Source organism: Chroicocephalus ridibundus, chromosome 6 (genome assembly GCF_963924245.1).
Source record: "Chroicocephalus ridibundus chromosome 6, bChrRid1.1, whole genome shotgun sequence".
NCBI lineage: Eukaryota > Metazoa > Chordata > Aves > Charadriiformes > Laridae > Chroicocephalus > Chroicocephalus ridibundus.
This window is the reverse complement of record NC_086289.1, coordinates 23,588,976-23,612,614: the sequence shown is the minus strand read 5'-3', so window position 1 is coordinate 23,612,614 and position 23,639 is coordinate 23,588,976. Positions and strand designations below refer to the sequence as shown.

At 40.7% G+C, this 23,639-nt stretch overlaps 2 protein-coding genes across 11 annotated transcripts in view; both read right to left on the bottom strand.

The window, feature by feature from the left end:
• Positions 1-415: 415 nt before the first annotated feature.
• On the bottom strand, positions 416-10,883 carry FUT11 (fucosyltransferase 11). Of its 6 annotated transcripts, none has more exons than XR_010071744.1 (4): positions 10,118-10,883; positions 8,180-8,805; positions 1,659-3,277; positions 416-464 (listed from the first exon to the last, which is right to left on the bottom strand). XR_010071744.1 is itself a non-coding variant. In XM_063339756.1 (3 exons), exons 1-3 carry the CDS (start codon positions 10,862-10,864, stop codon positions 3,130-3,132), a joined length of 1,521 nt encoding a protein of 506 aa, XP_063195826.1. In that variant the 5' UTR covers positions 10,865-10,883; the 3' UTR covers positions 1,567-3,129. The 6 variants fall into 6 exon arrangements, 1 of the variants encoding a protein (XP_063195826.1); XR_010071745.1 differs by lacking the exon at positions 416-464 and having other exon boundaries at positions 1,568-1,741; positions 2,066-3,277; XR_010071746.1 differs by lacking the exon at positions 416-464 and having other exon boundaries at positions 1,569-2,208; positions 2,849-3,277.
• A 1,383-nt stretch (positions 10,884-12,266) lies between these two features.
• SEC24C (SEC24 homolog C, COPII coat complex component) overlaps positions 12,267-23,639 on the bottom strand; it is a 38,971-nt gene continuing 27,598 nt past the window's right edge. For 3 of the 5 annotated variants that reach the window (XM_063338669.1, XM_063338668.1, XM_063338670.1), the window contains 13 exons: positions 22,611-22,735; positions 22,148-22,339; positions 21,063-21,156; positions 19,701-19,817; positions 19,055-19,225; positions 18,586-18,682; positions 18,159-18,304; positions 17,546-17,684; positions 16,619-16,737; positions 16,060-16,239; positions 15,211-15,402; positions 14,761-14,850; positions 12,267-14,403 (listed from right to left, as the gene is read on the bottom strand). In XM_063338669.1, the coding sequence (XP_063194739.1) occupies positions 14,263-14,403; positions 14,761-14,850; positions 15,211-15,402; positions 16,060-16,239; positions 16,619-16,737; positions 17,546-17,684; positions 18,159-18,304; positions 18,586-18,682; positions 19,055-19,225; positions 19,701-19,817; positions 21,063-21,156; positions 22,148-22,339; positions 22,611-22,735 (1,803 nt within the window). In that variant the 3' untranslated portion in view covers positions 12,267-14,262. The remainder of the gene's footprint in view (positions 14,404-14,760; positions 14,851-15,210; positions 15,403-16,059; positions 16,240-16,618; positions 16,738-17,545; positions 17,685-18,158; positions 18,305-18,585; positions 18,683-19,054; positions 19,226-19,700; positions 19,818-21,062; positions 21,157-22,147; positions 22,340-22,610; positions 22,736-23,639) is intronic. The other 2 variants (XM_063338671.1, XM_063338672.1) reach the window with 2 other exon arrangements.

The window sequence follows — 23,639 nt, the reverse complement described above, 5'->3', positions numbered from 1 at the left end:
CATTCAAGACCAGAAATCAAAAATCTTTCCCAAAATATTAATAGTTGCTGCAGTGACCTTCTTCCTTGCCTGCATTCACACCTTGCATTAGTAGAAAGACAACTAGGATCATAAATTGAATTCACTTTGGCTAAGACTAACAGCAGTATTTGGACATTTTATAGCAATCCTTTCAAATGCACTATTAAGTAAATTAATTGCAAACTCTTCAAGGGTATGAGACCCAGCTTCTCCTCCTGCCTCCAAATAACAGGAGAGATATGAAAGCAAAGCCCTGACGGTAGAACCGCCTTTATTCAACATTTTGCAGTCCTTGCTGTGCAGAGAAATGGATGTCGTGAAGGTCGGTCAGCAGCCTGGAACAGAACTGCAACCACAACGCTTTAGCCAGCTAGGGAGGATTCCCGCCTTGCCCGCCCCTGAGGATTTTGTCTGGCAGCTATACAAGTTACTCATAGTATGCACTGGAAGAGATATTTCAGCCTTAATTCTTATGCACCATGTACAATAAGTGAAACATTTGGTATATTAATATAGGCAATAGACACTGTTTATAAATCATGGACATACTGCGAGATATAGAAAATGATAAAGGTAGCATGATCTATTACTACAAAAAAACCTCTGCGGACACAAGATAAATAAGGCTTGGGTGAGCATCATGGCTGTGAAGAATAGTAGCTGACACTCATTAACTTTTGAGAAGTTCACCACCTGTAAGACTGTAAAAAATAGTTAAACCGAGGAAGACACTAAGAACTCAGAAGAGAAAGCTATTGAAACTGGCTCACGACTCCTAACTACAAACTAAAACTTATACTTTGAAAATAGGAATGAACTTTGACATGCTTTGAAAGATACATTCAAACACACTTTGAAAGTAGGAGTAACAAAAAAACTTGTTGACTGGTGACTGTAATATACTGAGTACAGATAATAAATAGTGGTGAAGGAATACTTGGATTGTGAACTAGCAAATTAATGAATCAGGGTCCCAAGGAATTCTTTTTCTCTTGGTTTGCTAGCTACTCTTAAGTTTGTACCACCGTATCTTCAATTCTGTTGTTAGCTGACAAACATGCTCATTTTGCTGAGTGGGAAGGCAAAGTGAGGCTTTAAGACATCACTAATGAAGAACTAAGCGGTGCTATGATACACACGCTTACATTGGCACTTCCTCCATTTCTGCAAGGACAATACATTAAATGTAGCAGGTCTAATTTGGCAAGAGCAGACAGATTATAACAACTACCTGGACTTGGTTATAAACACCACACTTCTAGAAAATCTACTTAAATTACAGGATAAAATAGCAAAAGCAGGATGTGCTTGTACCTACTTCTTATTTTTTATGTTTGGTACAAAAAGCAAGATCAGAATTTCTCCTCCTGACTATCCCACCAAGCACTTGAGTAAGAAAGGGTTTTGAGATATAGCTAATTAAGAGAACCATGCAATCAAAGAATACTGAATGATTTTCTATACAGAAACATGAAGAGAATCTGAAGTAGTTGAAGGCATTAATTCAAACAATTTATTTAAATATCATTAAACTGTTCAGTAGAAGTTGATATTCAGATGTAAAGCAGCCTTAATTTGTTTTATCTTAATTTACTTCTCAAGCATGTTGTGGCCACTTCAATCCTAAATACACATACCTGTAATCTCAGTCTGAATTGAGTAATCCACTTTCACAATTAATTCAGATATATTGACTTAGGTATTCACGCCTCCTGAGTAACTGAAAAAAAGGAATGTAAACTGATGAATGCATTTCAGCTGAAGAACCATTTGTTACTATTATTACAGAACAGATATAAAAAAGCAGTTTTCTCCTAAAAAAAAGAAAAATCAAATAGAGAAATAAAATCCCATTATACCATTAAAGACATCACTACAGTGTGGCCATATTTACTTGTGCTTTTAAACCCATCACACTAAGTGAATTAGTCTCCCTCCAATACAAGATCAATTATTTCAGAAAGGTATCAAACATGGCAGGGAACAGTAGACTTTATTTATATCTGTAAGAGATACAGAGATCTATCCACATGTCATCACTTACTTTTAGGAACTCCAGTCACAGACCAGGATCATACTATGTGTTAAGATTTGGTAGAGATACAGAATCGTTTCAGTGCACCTGATTCTGATCATCCACTTCAGCATAGAAAGCCAGCAACGTTTGTATCCAAACTGCAGAGACCACTGGAAAGGCACCATTGCAAGAATGTATTTATCTTTGCAGAAAGTTGCAGATACTCAAAAAGAACAAATCAAAGGCCTCTGAACTGCTGGCATTAAAGTCAAGATTACAGCTGGGATTTCAGATTTGATGGAAATTTAAAAGAACCAAAGAATACTAATTTTACTCTAGTGCTACACAATACCAGGTAATACACTTGCTGGTGTGAAATACTTTGTTGAAAGTTGTGAATTAAATAACTTAGTCTCTCATCCCATTGTATGTATCAACTGGAAAGTCAGCAAATGAGGAAAATTAGGCAGTGAGTTAAGTGACCTGCCCATAGCTATTCAGATACCCTGAAAAGTAGGAGTAATTGAGGCATGGTTACTTGAGGAGAAGAGACTTTATTGCTGCAGTTTCATAAGGCACAATTGCTCTCCATAGACATTTGTCTTTTGTAACTCCTTCACTGGAAAAGCTATTTGTTAATAACAGCTAAAAGTACACCTTAATGAGGAAAATAAGTAACTGATAAAATACTTATAAAAAATGATTACTATTTTGGAGATTAAAAAAAATCCCTGAAATAACTTAGGGCATTTGAGCAAGAGTCTGAAGAGGTGTTCCTCTGACGTCATGTAAGCCATAAGGAAACTATACCAAATGCAAAAGGAGAGTAAATTCCTCTTCTGCCTCGCATGTTGACACCTGCAATTCAGGAGTGGCTTCACATCACAGAGCTGAATTCAAATTAAAGCAGTTGCTAAGACCTCCACCACTGAAATCCAATCATAACAGAAACTCACTCCCTTTATGCACCAGAAAAAACAGTTTCTGTGAGAGGTTTTTCTTCTATTTCAAGGCAAACATTTGGAGCGAGGTAAGAATTCGCAGTCTCAACTTTCAATGCACTTTTCAAATCAAGCTTTTACAAAGATGGGTCAGCGTTGCCTCGTCCTCTTGAGAAAAATCTCATGCATATAGTCCCAAAATCTTCCCTGATGTGACTCATTGCGATGAATCATAGCAGTGAGGGCCTCACCCTGATCAAGGCTTTGCCAATAATCCTGCAGCCACATCTCTTTCCAACTGAAACGAAAAGAGACACCACCATAAACCATTAAAAAAACAAATGAGTCTGCAGCTGTAATAGCGCTTGAAACATTTTTTTTTCTTTCACACAAGAGGAAAACAGGCCCAGAGATAGTCATGACAAAACATGCTGTTACTGTGCCATTGTGCTCCAAGTCATTTAAAGAAACTTGCTATGAAAGTTCTCTACGGAAAATATACATTCAGCATTAGCTTTACAACATTCTAGAAATATCAGCATGCAACTGGACTGTTAACCAAAAGGACTAAATTATTAAGTGTAGAGAATAAAAACTTCTATTAAAACAAAATCTAGCACAGAGTCTCTATATGATTTTGGGAATAGCCTTCCACGTCCAGTACGCATATAACAGCCTAAAAAACAATATTTTTTTTTCCAGATAAACCATTTAAAAATTAGAGAATGACACCTACTCATTACAAACTCGTGTTATATCCCTCAACCATGACTCTATCTCCAGACCATGTGGTTGAGTATACACTTTCTCTTTTACAATGCAAACGTTCTTAAACTTTTCACAGCCCAGACTACATCACTGCAACTTCCAGCAATTCCCTTTCCATTCATGATCATCTGGACTACTTCTCTCATTCATGTTATATCAAGGTATGACAATAACTTATTTATCTCTTCCCTGTTTTATCTGCTACCCAGCCACATAAGCCCATCACAGATTTTAGAAAGAAGGACCAAACATGATACTCTTTTTCAGCTGTCCATATGAGTTACCTGATACTTGTTAACTTACACACAGGGCTTTTTGCTTCTTCTCCCTCCCAATCACAGAAATAAGTACAGTGCCTGCTGCATTCACTCTATACACCATATATTAAAGCAAGCACAGCTGCACTACCCAGAAGCAGATTTCACCCACTAGTCCAGGAAGCCCAAAAGGAACACACAACATGTCATAGTCGCTTTCTTTGTAGAGCACTATACAACTTGTATCCCATGGGAATTAGTGTTCGGTGGTCAACAGCATCATCTGCGGTGGGACATTTCTGTAGTGTACACCAAAAACCTCAAAATAAACCTTTTAAGATAGATTACAATGTGAAGGATCATAGACAGAGGCTTACTTCTGCATTAAAAAAAAAAAAAAGTCTGCCAAAAGGTTCCTTTCTAAAATGCAGCACTTGGACATACTGTGAGATCACTCTGCTTACCAGCTAAATTAATTAACCTTTGTTCAAGGACTGCCAAGATGCATTACTTGTTTTTTTACAGCATTGAATAATGGCATATGTTAGGAAAATGAGTATACTTGCATTAAGTACTAGACACAAGTGGCAGTAGGTAACAGAAAAAATAAAATGTTTACCAGCTGAACTCTATGAAAACACCACTGAAAGGAATTCCAGTATCCAAGTGAAGACTTTTGTCAAAAACATTAAATAAGAATACTTTGGTATTTTTCTTTTTACATTGCTGTTATTGATTTTTAAGAAAATACTTTCACTCTGATTCTGTAACTTGTAAAAAATTGGTACCCCAGGATGATCAGGAATGTACAAATATCCTGAAACTACCAACTACATACACCCTAAATGTTATTACCATGAGATACAGATCTATCTTTAATCCTGGATGATTACTGGATTCTATTGCAAGACACACCTTACTGTGTACATGTGGCAAATCTGATACACTTCTAAGCTGGTTTTCCTCTTGTCATAAATAAACCGGGACTTTGACCTAGCAAAACCAGGATGGTTTGAAAATATTGCTTTATCAAAGGCACACTGGCTTCTCTTTTCTCATGCTACCACAGGTGAAAACTGTTTAGGTAACTGGAAAGGTATTGTCACTTAGTCTTCTTATAGTTACCCTCTCAAACACCCCACTTTTGGAAAATGAATCCTCATCAATGAAACAAATCAAACATTTCACAAACATGAGAGTCCAAGAATAATTGGAGATTCCAGTTCCTACTAAACAGATGCTCTACTCATCACTAGCACTGTAACTCGCTATTTTCTGTGCAAAGCAGCCAAGAATTCAACAGATTATAGCAACCGACCCATAACCTAACACATACAAATGGCTGTTCTACAGCCTTTCTTCTGAAGCTTATTTGGGTGTGAAGCCCAGAAGTCCAAACACAAGTGAGGCTGCAAGCATAAGGATTTAGGAACCACATCACCACACTTAGAGCTAAAGGACAGCAAGGTGAAAGTATAATAATGTGCTCCAGCAACATGTACCTACACAGAGAAAGATTATGATGCAACAGTTCTGTTAATTCAGCACATTTGCCAACCCTAAAAACAAATTACACCTGGGAACAAGGGTTACAGAGCATGCAGATGCACAGGGTAACCATACTGTAATTGGGTACTTGCTCTAAAAAATATATAAACTCCAAATGCCTTTGTTGTTCTCTGAGTTCCAGAAGCCTCCAGAACCTAAAATCACAATGTACGTTTATAGTCACACCTTGTACGGTGCATAATTGTATCACCTGTAACCCCACTAGGCCTGCATCATTTTTCCACTGTGTTTCCTAAAGTAACAAAATACACAATTGACTGTCTCAGGAGACAGTCATTTAAACTGATCATGTTGTTGACATAATATTACTGTCAAACTCTGACAAAATATGAGCATGTTTAGCTAATGCTTTGGTGGCAATTTTATGCTACTGTCACACCATTTACAATTCTAAGCAATCATCTTCCATTTTGGAGATAGAAATGGTGAAAGCTCAGATGCTTACAAGAGAGAAACCACTGCATCTCACTGGACATCCCCTTCATCATACATTGGAAGGTATAGATACATATCTTTCTAAAGTAGATAGCAGACAACGCAAAAGCTTCTCTGGTATAATTTTGCCAGGCACATCTCATATCTATAAACATGGGGAGAATAACACACCATGGTTCAGTGAAACATGGAAATTTCTGTGGGATGCAACTGTAGCTTGGATTATGGACCAACTGTTCAAAACTCCTTGCTGATGACCACTGCATAGAACGATGGAGTACCTCAGCTTGCAAGTAAGTGGCGTGGGCACCCATGCTGTGCCTTCAAAGGTGTTTCTCTACTGCCATCTGCTGCTCAAGCAAAAGAAAATCTGTGGAAAAGTAGAGAATACTCATAGAATAGGATGCTCCATAGCATGCTACAAGGGAAAAGCACATTTTGCTACTGAAACTGAGAAAAGGTATTACTATAAAAAAGCTCAAATAAATCCACCAACCAACAGAAAACAAAGTATTATGGGCCCTTTTTACTTATAAGCATACTTTTTCAATTAGTCAATACGAGAATTAATTGTACTGTGAAAAATGCTTTTTAGTGACAAATGTTGCAAGTTTTGTGAAATAGGCATTTCCTAAAGAACCTGAATGGCCGCAGGCTTATTTTCCTTTTTTAATTTCAGTTGACCATTTTCGAAAGTGTCCAAACATAGGAAGTAACTCCCCACACTTACAAAATTCTTCACACTTTTTTGTGGATGGATAACGTAATAAAAGACTCTCTTAGAGCTTCATATCCACATGGAACTTAGTTCTGGGTTACAGTACTTGAAATGATGGATTCTACATTTTCAACATACTGTTTCTTCTAACACTTTAACACTCCTAAGCATTCCATTCCTTAGTCTAGGAAATTATTAACAAAGCTGTAAACTGATACAAACTGGGATACAATATATGGACAACTTCCTTCAGGGTAGTGCATGAGATCTTCCCAGTATTTTCAAAAAGTTGCTAACTTAATACTACAGTGGGACTGACATCAGAACATTGAAATCTTTGGTGACAAGATAGCTACGAATATAGGCAAGATCTGCTATGACTGAGGGTTTATCTTTATGATGGTTGTCTGATGGCTTATAGAAAGTGAATTGCATGCATTTGAGTAACTGCCTAAAAAAGACAAATTGTTGCAGGAAACGCAAAGAAAAATTACAAACCTAGGGGATCCAAACATGTTACATTAGTAATATGCACTACAAAAAGTACACACACTTTCTGTGTGTTTATGAACTGCAAGAACCCTTCCTTCCAGCAACTGCAACTTCAAACACTGTCAACAAAAAACCTCAAGGTTTGGGTACCCAAGCACTGACTTGTTTTGTGCCAATGCAAGTATAAATACTAAGGATAAAGCAAACCATGCAAACAAAACTCTATTCTGCCTGTCAGAAGAGGTCGCCTGAGGGTTGGTGTGCTTATTTCCCTGCTGACAGACCTCAGGGCAGCTCACACTACAGATGGCTAACACTGGGCTCCAGGCCTAGGAGATTCCAGCAACACTAGCAATCCTTGTGCACAAAGGGGACAAGAAACTACTCAAGCTATTCTCTGTCCTGCAAGGTCCGTCTCCTAAACAAATGGGGTGCTGTCCTTCAACACAAGCCAGAATTTTGTCACACAAAATAAAAAAAAAGTCTTGTAAACTATTCTGGGTGAACCTACTTCTGCTCTGAAGTCAACGTAAGTTAACCAGGCCTGCGCTGAACAGCAGCAACCCCACTCTTAATGCAGTACCTTGCTGTGAGGTACAGAGCTTCTTTCACTCAAGGACTACCAAGTGCTTTACCATCACTGTACTGAAAAACATCCCTCCTCCAAACAAGCAAAGAGGCTAAGATAGACAAAGGATAACCACATTGCCCAGGGTCGCATGCCATTTATTATGGGTGTCTCACACTCCTCATTCAACCACTAACCAATACCACCACCCAAGCCTCTTTTTCAGCCTCAGTGTTACACAATATTTGCAAAACTACTATACCACCCACAAGACATAAAGCGTAACTGGAGTTGTATTAAGAGATCCTTTAACTACAAAGCATTATTAAAAGTTACAGCTACTATTATTTGAAGCTTTTTTTTCCTCCAAAAAGCATAGCATTGGTACATTACCTGTCTCCTCCAGAGAGGTCTTCAACACTTCCAAACCCAGGGGTTGGCATAGGACATCCCATGTGCTTGAACTGAGCTATGCGAGGTCTGGGAGCTGGGATTTTCCCACGGGACTTTTTGTGTTCCTGCTCCTCTTTGACTCGGGTGTTCTCCCTGTCACAGACGAAACACTCGAAGCCATTCAGGTAATTGGGCAGAGTCATGTCATTCACACCCCACTCCCGCCTCTCTAAGCTCTCTAGCAAGAACTGGTTTTTGATTCCATCAAGGTTTTTATACTCGAGATACTTCATATATTCCTCTCCATTCTTGTCCAGGAAATCAAGATATTTTGCCAGCTCTTGGGGGCTTTGAAAGTCATCTATAAGAATGATGGAGAGGTTGTTTGGCATCCAGTCCCGCACAGCTGGGGAGCCTCGGTATACTGGGACAGCACCCAAGTGCATTGGACGCCACAGCTTCTCTGTCATGTAGTCGTCACATATGGCATTCTCCAAGGCCAGATGAAACTTGTACCTGGCGATAAAAGCCATAAATTCAGAATCTTCTGTAGTGGCTGTAGAGGTGTCTCTCAGTCGCTCACTGGGAAGCTCACGGTTATGCAGGCATTTCCCATAGGAGTCAACCTAAAATAACAACCGGCATCTTTACAAAGTGATTTGTTTGCCCGGAGCTCATTTTCAGAGCTTGTAGTTCTTGTAAAATTCCTAACTTTGATGAGTTCCTAGCTACCCTAGTTTAGCTTCACTTTCACTACAAATTCTTTCCCTTGCGACTATTCCTAGAGTCCCAATTCTAACAGCTTTAGAGGAAAATGAGTACTCAGTTTCCAAAGCAGCATAAACTATGCTACAGATTAAGGGATGGGGGAGCACACAGAAAAGAAGATGTCACCCAAAAATGTATTTATTACCAGATAAATCGGAAATCAGGAGGTAAGGAAGGGCATTCAACTCTCTCTATGTTAATTTAAAAGTCATCTTTTTACTTAACAGAGACCAAAAACTTTTCCAAACAGTTATTATACACAGTTTCTGCCAGTCTTAGCAGGCTGGCAAAAAATTTCCATTTGTTAGACTGAGAAAAACTGATGCAGGGAGCTAGAAGAATACTGTCTAAAAATGAAAGACAATATACTTGATCTGTAATCTGCTTCATATTTTGACAATATACAGTCATAGTTTAAAAACTATTCTGTCTTTGCCTCGCTATTGAGTAGACGATAAACCTGCACAATAAATGAATCCCTACTAATAGAAACAGCAGAAATAGCTAGGACAAAGATGTTTCAGATAAAGACTAAAAACACATGGGTTTGGTGTTTGTTTTTTTTTCTAATCTACTATTCTTCATAATTTTAAGAAAAAAAAAAAAGCAGTTAACCTTTTTTCTGCTTGAAAGAAACTACATTATTTCAGCTTTTGAAGCTACTCTCCATACAGTACAAACCACCATAAGAATAACATGGTCCTACCACAGCACAGATAAGAAGCAGATTCTAGAAACACAGCAACCCATCTTTTTATTGCAGGCTTATACATTCAAACAGGAGGAAGGCTTGTAAGTGGACAGCCTTCCCATACACTAAGTTTAAGGTCCAGAGATTTCAGCAGCTTCTAGCGCTTGCTCCACAGGACCAAGCTTACTCAGGCTTAGCCCAAGTTGTGGCTGATCCCGAGTCTGGCCAAGTCCACCGCTAACAGCTACCATCAGGCCTACCTACTGGCATGCGGTGCAGTCTAGACCACGCTTTGGGAAGGAATACAACTATTTTTTCTGTCCAGCTCGCAGTCAGCATGCATCCCGCTATGAGTCGCGTCTTGGCTAGAAACAAGGACAAACACACCCCATTAAAAAAAGGAGCTGGAGGGGGGCAGCCGGGCAGGCCCAGCTCCTACAGCAACCCCCTGCCACGGCTTCCCCGCGCACCCCGCCTACCTGGATGTACTTCATGAGCTCCCGCACGTAGCGGTCCCGGTCTGAGGGGACGTCGCAGTGGGACTGCATGTACAGCACCGGGCCGTAGCCCTTCCGCCGCCACTCGTCCTTCTCGGCCAGCGGCACCGCCGGGCCCCGCAGGTAGCCCACGCCGGGCAACCACTGCAGCGTGAGGGGGTAGTCAGACTCCCGGCGGAAGGTGGCCGTGTAGTTGAAGAGCTGGATGCCGGGCGGGTGCGAGAGCAGGTAGTTGTTCATGGGGGACTCCTCGTGGAAGAGCGCCCAGGTCTGGTGGGGCAGGCGGGGCAGCGGCGCCTCGTAGGCCCTGAAGTCGGTGCCGTAGAAGATGAGGGCCTTGGTGCGGCGGTGCCGGGCCACCCTCCGGCTCCGGGTGACCAGGCAGGAGCCGCGCGGGCAGTCGATCCGCTCCGTGTCGCCGGGGAAGTGGGGGAAGAGGCTGCCGCTCCACCACAGCAGGATGGGCAGCGCCTTGTTGCTCCGCGTGTCGTTGTTGCCGGGCCCGCGGTACGAAGCGGCGGCGACGAAGGCCGCGCCCGGCGGGACGGCATCCTGCGCCCACCCCTCCGCCCCACACGGCTCCGCCGCGTCCGCCAGTCCGGCCTCCCTCTCCGCCGCCCCCGGCCCCTCGGCGGCCAGCGCGGCCCGCACGCCCCAGGCCAGCACCAGCGCCAGCCAGAGGGGAGCGGGCCCCCGCCGCCCCGCGCCGCCCGGCCTGCCGCCACCCATGCCCGCCGCCCTGGGCCGGCCCCGCCCCGCGAAGCGGCCGCAAGGGCCCCGCCCTCGGGCGGCGTTCCGTCACGGGGCGCGCGCCCAAGGGCCGCAACGGCCGCCGGGGGCCGGTACCACCCTTCGCCCCTCCCGTCACTTCGTGCCCTCAGCGGCTGCGGCGGCGAGCGGGGCGTCAGAGGGTGCGGGACGGCACGGCGAGTTGGGCTCCTGCTGAGGAACGTGGCGGGGGGCGGGGAACAGAAAACGCATTTTAGTGACAGAACTATGGGTGGTTTTTTCTAATATCTACAGGTTGGTGTGAAGTTCCCTCAAAGTTGTTCTGTACCAACCTTTGGTGTTAAAATAATCTGTAAATGGGAAACGGGTACCTGCAAAACTGAGTTTGGCCTACACTACAAAAATCAAAAAGTGTGCTAGAAGCTAAAAGCTTCAAAATGCATTCCTTAAGAGATAACTTAATCCTAATCACAATACTTATAACCGATACAGACAAAGAAGTATTCTTTGAAGAATCCTTTTTCTTTGAGGAGTGGGGTGCTGGCAGTGCACGGCATCAGTGGGGAAAGGCCACCAGCCCCATGCCACCCCCGCCAGCCCCTCTGCTCACACCAGGACAGAATGCCAAGACATGGCTGTGGCCAGGCAATGCCCACAGGCATGGGAAGGGGTCCTGCCACAAAGATGGCCCCAAGCACAATCTACTCCACACCATTAAAGTACAACACACACAAGGCCAATCATTATTGCAATGTATCAGTTCAGTAGCAGATTCTGGACATAATGTACATTCTGTAGGTGAGCAATCTCAAAAATATTCTACAGAAAACTAAGTGTCACCGGATATTTAGCAATGACTGTCTTGTGCTTTCGTATATATTGTTGTAAGGTACAATATCAATGTTCTGGGCTACAGTCAAGTTACACTGCCAGTTCACTCTGAACTTTATTTTTGCAATTAGCACACTCCTCCCTGCCCCCCCCCCCCCTTCCGTAAGAAAAAACCCTCCACCCAACTTCCCAGGTATCTCTATAAATAGAGGAGCTCTATTTCTCTGAAAAACTAAGACTGCAGAAGTCTCTAAGTTACCATTGCCCCAAGGCATAGGTAAAACTTTCCAAGCAGACCAAGAAAACCCCAAATCAGACTCAAGCTGTGTTAGAGAACAGGGAAATCTCTTCAAAAGTTCAGAAGAGGCAGAAAGTTAATAAACAATCATCTAAGGAAACAAACACTGATCTGACTAAACAACACTTTTTGTCTGTTGACTCTTGTTGAATTTCTTATCATTCACTGGGAATAAAAAAAGACTGAACTTGGTCATCAGAAGATTGTAAAGGATCAATCAGCTGGACTTCAGCCCTTCCCCTTTCCTCCCTCTCGCAAAATACAGGGTTTGGAAAAATAAGCAGTGTTTATTTACTAACAATGACATAAAATACATCTTAATATATTTTTATTTCTTTACAAATTAAAAGATGCATTGGAAAAACAGGTGAAGAAAAAGAAAGGTTCATTTATGATTTCATTTCCACCCCCCAAACCCCCCAATATTAATACTAGAAATTAGTATTTGTGGAAGTCTGTGGTTGCTGCGCCTTATATTCCCGGGAAGTTGTTTTTCCTCTCTGGTTAAAAATCCTCTCGATTTTTTGGTTGGAGGCAGTACGCGGAGTAAAAAGTCAGCCACATTCATACAAAAACGCTTGAAGGTTCTGTCAACTACATCTTGAAAGAGTTTCTCCATTGCAATTTTCATATTCCCCTTTCTGTGTAGTGATGGGAGGGAAGACAAACTAGCAGCATTAGAAGAAAAAAAATGGATTTATATACATGCTACAGGATACAGAACTAAAACCACAGCCAGATATTCTTCTGATCTTAACAAGGACTTTCCTCTGAAATATCAAGCCCAGATAATACGTTCTCTAATCCACCCACATTCTTCCTTCCACTTTTAGTGCTATTGGTAGCACTACTCTGGGGTATTGTAAGAACACTTGTTAAGCGTTCAAGCTAAAATATACTAGCCCCCTTTCAAAAGTGAATAAACGAAGCCCTTAGAATTCTGAATTTGATTTACACTCGCTCCCTCTTTGCAGGAGTCTTCTCATCCACCCTTGCAGAATGGAGCAGCAGAGTGGCCAAAGTGGATGGATTAATCTGTCTGAGGTATTTCAGTTTAACAAACAGGCTTATAAAAAGGTCTTGTGCAAGCTGATCAGTAGGTAGAATGGGGGAGGGTATAAACATCCAGTAATGAAACTCTTCGGAGCCCAGATGCTTTCAATAACCGAAATCAGGTACTTGCAGTACCTGCTACAGTACAGTCTAAATCTTAGTCTTTATATCCCCTTCCTTGTATCCAGGGTACAAAGCAGACTCAAATTCGCATCAGTATAACTCAAATTCCTGCTTGTTTGCTATAATTCATAATAATATGGTTGAAGATGGCCATTCCTTATCATCCATTTCCTACACAGCCCCACACCACCTTGTTAAAAGTATTTTCTGCTTAAGGTTAAGAGGCTTTTGTTCCTACCACCATCTGGATAGATAGGTAAGCTCTGCAGGAGAGGCCATGAAACATGGATTGAGTAGGACATTACAGAGCCGTGCAGTGAGAAGGAAAGGAGTCACCACACACACCAACAAGGAAGCACCGTCTCTACCCCTGCGCTGTTCAGAAGCTGATGATTGTTGCTCACTGAACTCTTACGTATTCCATTACAGATCTGCACAGCAACTTCTAGTACAGGAAAGATTGGGGAAATAAATTTGCCCTGCTGCCTCCTGGCTTACCACTCATTTCCTTTTTCATGGATTTCTGGTTCAGACAGCCACATGATACACCTGTGCTCTGCAACGCCATGTCTCCTTCTTAAGAGAAGGAGACACAAAATGTTTGGCTGCTCCAGCTCCCATCACCTGACCTGCCTCTTGGCCTCCCCCCCGTGCATCCTCTTCACACTTGGAGCATGCACACGCGCCCATACAAACACACAGCAACTACCAGAAGTTTTGAAGAGTTATCGCTTTTTCACCCAATGTTGAATCATGTACAGTGAACTGAAAAAAAACTACATTCATTACGACAGGATTAGCGAGCATGGGGTGGGGGGGTGAACTCCTGCCAAGCACAGGAAACAATTTAGATACAAGTAAAAGACCTGGTATCAAAGGCCTTTTCTTTTTTTTCAGCCCTCACCAGGAAAATTTTTCATCTCTCATACGGGACTGGGAGAGGTTGAAAGGATTTCTGCTTATGCAATGTGTATTAAAAATTATGGAATTGTACAGATTTCTATGTTGTCCTTTTTGAGGGCGCTGGGCCTTCTTATCAGGTCATTAGTGGAGACCGAAATGTCACTGCTGAGTTCCAGCACCGCGCCCTCCTCTAGCTCAGTAGCTGCCGAATCTCCTTGTGCATATGACACAGGAAGTCCACATATGAAGCCCCCCCACTCAGGCTCTTGTCCTCCACTAGAAAGTGTTTGAACAGCATTTCCAGCTTATCTTCTTGCTTCACAATTATTAACTGCAAAAAACAAAGCAAGAACAAAACCAACAGTGAGCAGTTAGAATTAATGTTCTTGTAAAAAAGAGCAAAAAGCTAAATCAGAATGACAGCATATATGGCTTATGTGCTCTCACTTCTGTGGTTTGTACAGTAGTATATTATAACAGGTCTGAAAAAATTTAGTTTCAGAACTATGGCAAGCATAGAACTCCAAAACTAGTACCAAATTTTTTTTCAGAACCTTGAAAACTTCATATCTGAATCACACTTATGAGATCAGGAAGAAAAAGTTCAGATTGCAGCATTACCAGGCATCACCTGCTCTGCTAAAAGGGAAGGGGATTTTAAGCTACAAATGGAGGACAACATTTTTACCTTCATGTAGCGGGATCTCTGCACTTGAAGCATGTCAATAATAGATCGTACTTTCTTTGAAAAGGGGTTTTCCAAGACAGGCAGGGTACTCTGTAATGAAAGATATCCAATCCCCATTAGCCACATGAAGTAAAGCCACGTTAAACAAAACTACACAGTTTTTTCATATCACATAGAGGTGTATCTACCCCCAACTAACATACAGTCTTTCTGATATGTACATATCAACTGTTCTCTGCACTGTCAGTGGAAACATGGCTTGTCAAATAAAGCTAGGCAAAAGCATGGCTGACATGCCCAGACTAGGGACATCTTCACTAGTTTCACATACCTGCGCTTCTCGTTTCTAGTATGAAAAATTTAACACTATTTTCTCAACTTGCTTTCTCATTGTTTTAAGTTTTGGGTGACTATCACAGTCACTAGCTCCCGCACTGCCAGCCAGCTCACCAAGGCATTGCTAATCTGACTGAAGGATGACACTCCGAAGAGGTTCTGGATCAGGCCTTGCTGCACGTTGACTCCCACCCACACAAAGATGTTCAGCCCATTCTCCAGCAGGTATATGTCACCCTTGGAGAGACGTTCCTCTGAGTTCCGGATTGCTGCTGGCAAGGAGTCACTGTCAACATCTGCTTTGGTCTGTTTTAGAGTGAAATAAAAAATAAAATAAAATCAACATTATAAAACAAGAACATCTTATGAAATCCTGAAAGTTTCTGCCACTAAGACTCCAGGGGTTTTCTCATTTCTAGGACTCATAACACTGCAGTAGCCGTGACTGAAATATCGTCTTCCTTAGCTTAATTTTCTAACTGAACGCAACACAGAAACAGATCAGAGACTCTTGGTTAGCAAAAGAGAACATAAGACTGCTGTGAAATTACTCTGCAGTTCCAATATTGCCTCCGGGAGTAGGAATGTAATTAGTTGTTAGTGTTATTCCAGCAACTATGGTACTGAAACGTCAGAATAGTACGTGGATTGTCCTGCAATGATGAAAATTACTACATAAAGTTACAAGAAGCTTTAGGACTTTTAAAAGACTATGAAAGTGTCAAAAGTGTTGTCTTTGCTGCTAGTCACAGCCTCAGAGCTTAGAAAAAAATCGCCCAGCAAATTCACAACATGCAGTAATGCATCTACCACCAAGTGGAATTAAGTGAACTACCCCAACACATGGCAGATCCCAAATCCCTCTGAAATTGCTTTCCCTTGCTAAAATACAAAGGCCAGCCCTTACGACAAGTCAAGACAACAGCAAGTCTCAAAGTGGTAAGAATATCCTGAATTACTCACCAGGGGCAAAAGCCTGGGATAAAAGAAAACATTTGTTTCTGCCACATCCATGGATGTGACTAACTGACGAATGTAGGCACGGTCATCTGTTGTGACCTCCGGACCAGGCTGAAGGACATCACTCTTCAACACACAATTCAAGTACACAGGAAGCAGCTTCATGCATTCAGGGAGGATCAGCTACAAGCCATGAACAGAAGTTGGTCAGCTATCTTGCTGAATAAGCTTATGTTTGACAAAAAGAGACTTGCATGAACCAGCAAAGTGTGGTACAGCTACAAGGAGTGAAAGCTGACAGTCTAATTATATCATGGACTTGCAAAAGTAACACAAAAAACTTTTCCCTGGAGCAGGCAGTGCTTTCTGGGCTCCAGACAGATGTCCAAGAAGCCATTCTCAACTATAGTTTTACTTGCAGTCTCTCTACTTCCCCGAGTCTTCTCTTTGCAAATTTCTGCTGAGCAAACCAATTGACTTTTTGAGTAGGTTAGGTAGGAAGACTCTCTCATCACCTTTTAATACCCGAGCCTGTGGTTCAAGTGAAAGCATCAGAGTTTACCTGGCCAGCAGAAGAGGGACTAGCACAGTTCTTTCGATAGCAAGCTAGGATCTGGGCACACTGGTTGATCAGTGCATCACGTACAGTCTTTACTGGACTACTCAGAACTCCACGATACGCTGCACAAAAAGTGGAAAGAGACAGACAGCTATCAAGTGATTGCTCATAAATAATAAAAAGCCCAACACTACTTCCACAAAGCAAATCTAAACAACTATTGTTTATGAAAGTCTTTTTTCCCCTCCCCTTCAAACTTGTGGGAAAGAGATGACACATTCCTACAGATCTGTAGCAGCTCATTTACTCCGTTTTATTACATATTCTTCAACTCTATCTCCCATGTACTTTAAAATACACTTAATCATACTCAAAAGCAGGGGGTACTATAAAACCTCCTTTTATAGCCTAACCATTTTTCTTTAATGGACTGAAAAGGGACTGTTTATTAGATTTTAATAGCAATAAACATACACATCTCAATCTCTGCTGGATTTGTAGGTTTTTACTGCAAACCCAAAGGGGTAAATAGGGTACAACACATAAAAGTACGATTTTTAACTCGGATCTATGAGCAAAGGCTACCATTTCCTACTTCCAGAGCAAAATTCTGGAACAGTTAAAGAACAAACTAAACCAGTCCAAAAATAAATAGATGGATGAATTCAGACAGTTGCCAAAACAAACCTTTATTAAAAAAATTTAGACAAGAATTTTTATGAAGGATAAGCCTACACGCTCTATTTGTACCTCTCGTCCTAAGCAACAATACTATCATCCATTGCTTTACGCTCTTTCCCATAAATGACTGAAGTATCAGGATTGCCACCTGACATTTGATGCCAAGAGAATACACAGGTGTCATTGTATGACAACAGGCATTTTAACAAAGTTAAAGGTTGCAATTCTTGTTACCATATTTACCCTTACCATATTTAGCCAAGTAATTGATGAGCGTGTCTGTCTCACAGTTTCGATAGAGGTCAGCAAGCTGCGTGCAACAGTTTAGGGAGAGGTTGTGAATGCGGAGTCGTCGCTGTCCTGCACAACTTGTATATAGCAGAGCACACTGTAGGAGACAAAAATGCCAGGATATAGAAAAATGAGGTCCTGCTACAATAAGAAATGCAAGGTTTGAATATATTTAATTAAAAACTAGGACTCAGATGCCTAAACAAATAAGATAATTATGTAAAAGACTTGCATAATAAGCTAAAAGCATATGCCAAGAATCAGAGTCAATGAAAGATAACAAGCAGCAATGTTAGCAGTTTGTTTTAAGGGAACTGGTCTCAGAAAATGGACTGTAGTTTGAAGCAGTCCAGGTCACCCTGTGAGAACACATATGCTGAAAGGTAAGGGGCAGAAAGAAAGAATGAACAGTTCCTTGAAGTAGTGTCTAATAATTCAGTTCAGAGCAACCTCATCCTCTTCTGCAACTGGCACACTCTACAGTTGAGATCTGGTTCCTCCTTTACACAGTTTTGTTGACAATTCTAAGCTGTCAGCTCAATTCTTTCTCCTAAAAAGCCTCCCCCCTCACCTGAAGGAGCGCACCACTGTCTTCGCTCAGTTTGTCATCATGCTTGAATTCCACTGTGATTGTTTTATCACAGTCCAAACCTGCCATCTCTACATCAGTTGTGTTGCTCATATAGAAAGCTCCGAAAAAATCAGTTGCTCGAATACCTAAAATAGAAAAAAAAACCAACATGAATCACAATTGTCAACAGAATAACAAGACTTTGGAGCCCTGAAAATCCTGTCATTGGCAACACTAAGTTCTATTGACAGATTTCAGCAGGGATCTTTGCTCAGTCTTGAGGAAAGTCTTAGAATTTCAAAGCTTTAGCAGAGCTTTTTGCATAGCCTAGTCTCAAGATGTTCTAAATCAGGGAAAAATCTGTTACTTCCCATATGACATGCTTGAAGTAGTCAATTTATTAAGACACATTCATGCTAACACCCACCTGTGCTTGTGCGCACTCTCATTACAGCATCAAATCCCACTTCTTTCTGGACATCTCTTCTCAAGTCATTCAGGAACCTATCCTGATCTGTCTCCAGCTAGAACACAAGCAATAATTCAAGTTTCGTACTCCCATAAATCAGAGCTGCTCCATAAACCATAAAGTAATTTTAAAACAGATACTATCTCCTGCAGTCTTACTCTAAAAATCAACCATCATACAGCACCGAGTGCCCTGCTAATAAAATATTTTGCTAAAAGGTAACAGCACAGCTTTTCTTGTTGTTTTTGTTTAATTGAGACATTTTGTGCAAAGACATAAAGCTAAGAAAGAAGCTTTGGTGAAAATCTTGAAATTTAAGTAGCAATTTGTTTCCAAAGAAGTACTTGTTCACTACAATTCACGCTATGAAAATAAACAATAATTCTTATTTAGATCAAATACCTGTCTTAGTCACTGTCACTCTTACCTGGAAATACGCATACTTATAAATAGAGCCTCCTGTCTGGTAAGTCACTACACCTAGTGTCGCCACATCCAAATACTGGTTTGGAAATAGGAACAAATCCACACAGCAGCCCTGGGCCACACAGTCCTTGGCCAAATTGTTGTAAAAGCTTGTCTGTGGTTGAAACAAAGTCTAAGAAAGGAAGTCAGAGATGAGATCAGAAGTTTGTAGTAAGAAAAGGAAAGTAAGATCCAGTTTATAGTCTCAGTCAATACACTTTAATACTTTAAGTCTTTCTTCAGGAAAATATATAAATTCTTCCTGACCCTGCCTTTGAAGAACTGTTGAATATTACAAAAATTACTACACATCTTGCTTTAATCATAAGTTCAGCACATTTACCTTAAACCAGCTATGGTATTTTATCCCCTATAAGAATCTAGATCTATCCCTTCTTGTTCTCATACCAGAGGTGTCCTTATGATGTCAAATCTACACAGCTCTGCTCGAGAACAGAAGATAAAAGTGCAATGTTAAAAGATATTACTTGGATTGTTTACATTATGTGCTACCCTTGTAATATTTTTAATGCTGCTTCAAAGTTATTTTATCCCATAAATAGTATAATATAGAGCTATAACATAAGCATCACACAAGTCATTATTACCTTCTCCTTATCTGTGTTGATCAGTTTCTTATCATCCCTGTTCTTTAACTTCCCTGGGGCCTCTGCGATGGGCAGAGAGGTGTGGAAAATGAAGAGCTTGCCAGCACACTCAGCTGCCTGCAGGAAGCAAGTGCAATAGCAGAGGTTAGAAACATTTATAAAAATTGTGAGGGAGACTGTGATTCAACAACAAATTTTCAGGCATCCTCATTACTTCATTGCTTTGTCAGGAAGGCACTCTGTCAGACACACAGGCTCAGTGACCGCTCGGTTACTTCAGTGGTATCCAACACAGGGAGCACAGCTTACTGCCCAGTTACAGAAAAGCAACTTTCAGTTCTACTGCACCTGTGCTAGTTCCATGGGAGGGAGAAAAGGACTGGCTTCAAGGAGACAGAGCAGTAAGCAGGACTCAGATAAAGAAGGTTTTGCACAAACATGTTAGATTGCTTTCTTCTCCAATTTGCAGCTACTGAGTTTGTGGGAAAGGAAGAGATTCACAGAAATGGCAAAGGATTTTGTAATCTGAGCTTCAACAGATCATTAATTTTAGTTCAGTAACCTATGCCAACACTAGCTAATGTTTAGTAGGTTATTTTCTCTGATACATGCAGTACACATACAATCCATTAGCAATTTATATCATTTCTTGATTGAACAACTGTCATGAAAACTGAGTTTAAGAGAGACTTCTAAGGAATTTATATGACAGACAAATAGAGCTATACGAACAGTTCTGGACGGAATCATACAGGCAATCAGTTCGATCAGTATATACAAGTCAGAGTTAGATCATGCATGTAAGTATCTGGATGAAGTACTGGAATGGAAGAACTTTAGGAAAGGTTTACTTGGTTAACATATTAGTGTGGGCAATTTCAACAGATTGCGTTCTCGCCTTTCATTTAAGATTATACTAGAGCTTCAAGCACAGGATTAGAAAGACATCATGCTACAGAACTCCTCTATGAGACATGACAGACTCCAGCACCTGGTTTTAATGTTTTAATGCTGGAGGGGGTTTTTTGATTGAGGGTTTTTTTTTTTTTTTGGGGGGGGGGGGGGGGGGGGGTAGGTTCTGTAAGCTGTTCAAAGCAAAAATCCAGCCAGACAACTGAGATTAAGCCACACGTCTTGTACTTTGAACAAAAATTATTTAAAAAAATTGGGTAGAGAACAAATAGATAGCTACTTAGAACCGGAGGTACATGCACTTAAGAACGAGCAAAGTATTCCCTACATGTAACACATCTACCACAAGGAAACTTATGAAAAATTTTAGAATTGTTTTATTAGTGTGTGTTAGCAGAATATGAACTTCTTAGACTGAAAACAATAGGCCATGACAATGCATTTACTAACCTTCAGTGCCTCCAGCCCTGCTTGAATCACAGGTGCAAAAACAGTTTCTGTTTCTCTGGTGTCTGCAAACATTTCTGGAATCTGGTCCAGCAAACTAGCAAAGAACAAGAAAAAGGAGGAATTCAATTTAACTGGAAAAGCCAAACAGTTCATATGAGACTGAGGTGGTTTAAACAGAAATCCCTAGCATGTCTGTAAATTTGCACCATTTTTGCACTATTTGGCATCTCGCTGTTTATCTGTGAAAGAAATGATGGTTTGTCACTCTTCATTGGCTTTGCTCATCCATATTCTCAGTGCTTGCTGTATAGCCTTAACGGATATCTACTCCAACAGCTCTTCTGTATTCCTGCCCTTTCAATATATTTCAATACATATTGGTAAGTAAACTCTTAGGAAAGACTAGTGACACTTGACTTCTGTTTGCCCAGCATCCTGTGTACTATTCAAAGATTAATAGCTTTAATCCACAGTTTTGTATTTATGCTTGTTGATGCACTACAAGACAGAAATTTTCTTTAAAAACATGCAGTGCCACATCTAGTTCCCAAAGCGTAGTTAGCTACTCACCATAGTTTAATTACAGTTCAAGTATCACATTAAGTAGTTTGCCAAAACTTTGCTAATTTCTCTTGCTTTCTGTCTAGATTTTATCTTCTCTATCAACTCATTCAGTTTTCTCCACAGAACCAAAGTTAGACACCACTGTTGTCATAGTTTACAGTTATTTAGGCAGTTGCCTTACAGACAGTGATTCAGTATTCTTACTATTTCTACTTTGCATCATTCTAGTTGTGTTTTATTTTGTTCTTTTTTTTCCCCCAGAAATGCCCTTCTGCACTAAATCCCCTCATATATACCCTCTGCCAAGCTGGGCTGTAAGCCAAATATACCCTTACCACATGAATTTTTCCATTCTACTTTGCCAGCTTAAACTCAAAAGAGTATAGGAAGATAAAATACATGGAGTGACTTCTAGGTGAATAACATGACAAATAAGCGGTGACCATAACACTTTTAAATGCAACACTTGAGTCTACCAAACAAGATGTTTACTACAAACATTGTAAATCAATTTCTGTTACCTGGCAATAACTGTCCTGGACTCATTCACGTTCACCAGAAAACCATCAAGGAGTGGCACAAACATATCTGCCACATCTGAGACAACCATCATTTGTGGCTGTGCCAGTGAGCTTTTCACGTTATAGAAGTGTAACACCTTGTTGTAGGTGACAAAGCCTACTCGAATGGCTGATTCTTCCATGTTGCCTTCCCTGTAAGAGGAGACATACTTGCTTTCACATCTAAGTAGATAGTGAAATCATTACACAGAACCCACCGCAATGAAAGATAAGGGAAAAATGCGAGGAAGGAAAACTTATTTTCTCCTAGAAAGGTATCCAGAAAGATGACCTGCTTGGCCTTTTTCTGAAGAAAAGCTTGATAGGATTATCAAATAATTCTTTAATTTCTAGCTTTTTTTAAAGGGAAGAAGTGACAGTTTCCCCCATTTTGACTGGCTACAGCAGTATACAATATACCTACCTGGGCAGGTAATCTAGGAGCGACTTTAATTCTTCACATATTAGCCTCACTAAGCCACTCTTCATAGCATTGTAAGACACATCAATCATGAAAATGAAAGCAGGTGGAGTGGGAAACTTGTTATTCTGTGGAACAGAGGGAAGGAGTCACATTATAGCCATGTAATGCAGCCCACATAACAGGTCTGTAACATGGACAAATGAGTGCTGGTCAAAACTCTAATAGCTTTCATACGCTTTTCTACTTATAAGCACTAATTGTTTCTTAACATCACTCTCCCACCCCTGCCCAAACAACAGACATGTAAGCACACTGTGCTTGAAATGGACCAGTAATACATGCCCTAGACTTATTTTGCTCACTGAAGAACAGGCTAATGACAACTAAATCACCCATTTACATGACTAGGCCGGATAGGGAAATAGACAGGGAAGTTTCCTGTCAGTTCTCAAGACTTTTGAATCTGACCAGACTTGTTACAGGTAATTTTACCAATATAAAGCAAAAGATTTTCCTATCTGAGAACTGCAACCTTTTCCTTCAACTTAAGTATCAAGTTTAGTTTGGGAAAGAAAAATGTGTCAGTCAACATTTTTCTGAAGTCTAAATGGCATACTGGAAGGAGCACACAGAACAAACGCAAAACACAAGAACTTTCAAAAAAGCTGGGAAGATCACATCTTGTTTAAATTAAAAATGCTTCTTATGCTGTTAGAAGAAAAATAATTGGTTTTTCTCTTAACTCAAAGTAAAGCTGAGGCATCAGAAGGTAACCAGTATAAAGTCACAACATTTAAGCATCTATTTTTCCAGCATTTATTTCAGCAGAAATGTAAGCTGCTTTAATAACCACCTTGCACATATTTTTCCTATTCTTCAGAATTATTTTTTAAATTTTTAATTTAAAAGTGAACCAGCTCTCTATATTTCTCTACATTTCCACACTGTTCTTGTGTTTTTAACCACTATGGCTGTATTTGAAAGTTAAGTTCAATAGGTAAAGTTTGTCTTAGGCAACAGGTGGCACAT